At 61.5% G+C, this 620-nt stretch overlaps 1 protein-coding gene across 1 annotated transcript in view; it reads right to left on the bottom strand.

The window, feature by feature from the left end:
- Nucleotides 1–620, bottom strand: part of PES1 (pescadillo ribosomal biogenesis factor 1) — a gene marked incomplete at both ends in the record, with an annotated part of 4,664 nt that overhangs the window by 590 nt on the left and 3,454 nt on the right. The window contains 2 exons of the mRNA XM_010160381.1: nucleotides 27–157; nucleotides 347–436. Coding sequence (XP_010158683.1) covers nucleotides 27–157; nucleotides 347–436 — 221 coding nt within the window. The remainder of the gene's footprint in view (nucleotides 1–26; nucleotides 158–346; nucleotides 437–620) is intronic.

Here is a 620-nt window from a genome sequence, read left to right as displayed (position 1 = left end):
CGAGGGACAGCCTGCCCGCCACGTACCGGATGATGAAGGCCAGCGGCTCTCGAGGCACCTCCCTGTTGAGGAAGAAGCGCAGCCCTTCAAACAGCTTTTTGTGCTTCTCCAGGGCCTCCTGCTCCTTCTTCCTTGTGTCCATCTGCTCCGCCGTCTCCTGCTCAGAGCAAAGCATTCAGCCTCCGCCCCACAAACCCCTGCCAAGCCCCTCTCTGCGAGGAGGGCTCTCGGGTGCTCTCCCCATCCAGCCCCTCACCACCACACCAGGCCCTGCCAGCCCTTGTCTGGCTACAAGACAGACAGGATCCCCCAAACTCAGGGCTGAACCTCGCCTCCAGGCTCTTACCCCCTCCACTGGGAACTCATCCATCTCCACCTCCTCCTCGTGGGTCGGTGCCACCACACGTGCCAGGCTGGCGCTCAGAGCTGACAGTTTCTGCAGCAGGAAGAGACCGAGAAGCGTCAAGCCCAGCCGGTGGTTCGGGGAGGAGAAAAGGGGCAGCCTCATGGAGGAAAGAGAAGGCGATTTCTCAGAGCAAGCGGTCAGAAGAACTAGGGACTAGACAGACACTCAGCCTCTCCACGTACTGCCCCACCCTGTAGTCCCCAGCACATTGGGG

The sequence above is a fragment of the Eurypyga helias genome, unplaced genomic scaffold (genome assembly GCF_000690775.1).
Source record: "Eurypyga helias isolate BGI_N326 unplaced genomic scaffold, ASM69077v1 scaffold28381, whole genome shotgun sequence".
Classification (NCBI taxonomy): domain Eukaryota; kingdom Metazoa; phylum Chordata; class Aves; order Eurypygiformes; family Eurypygidae; genus Eurypyga; species Eurypyga helias.
The sequence above is the reverse complement of the archived record's forward strand: the minus strand, read 5'-3'. Positions and strand labels throughout refer to the sequence as shown.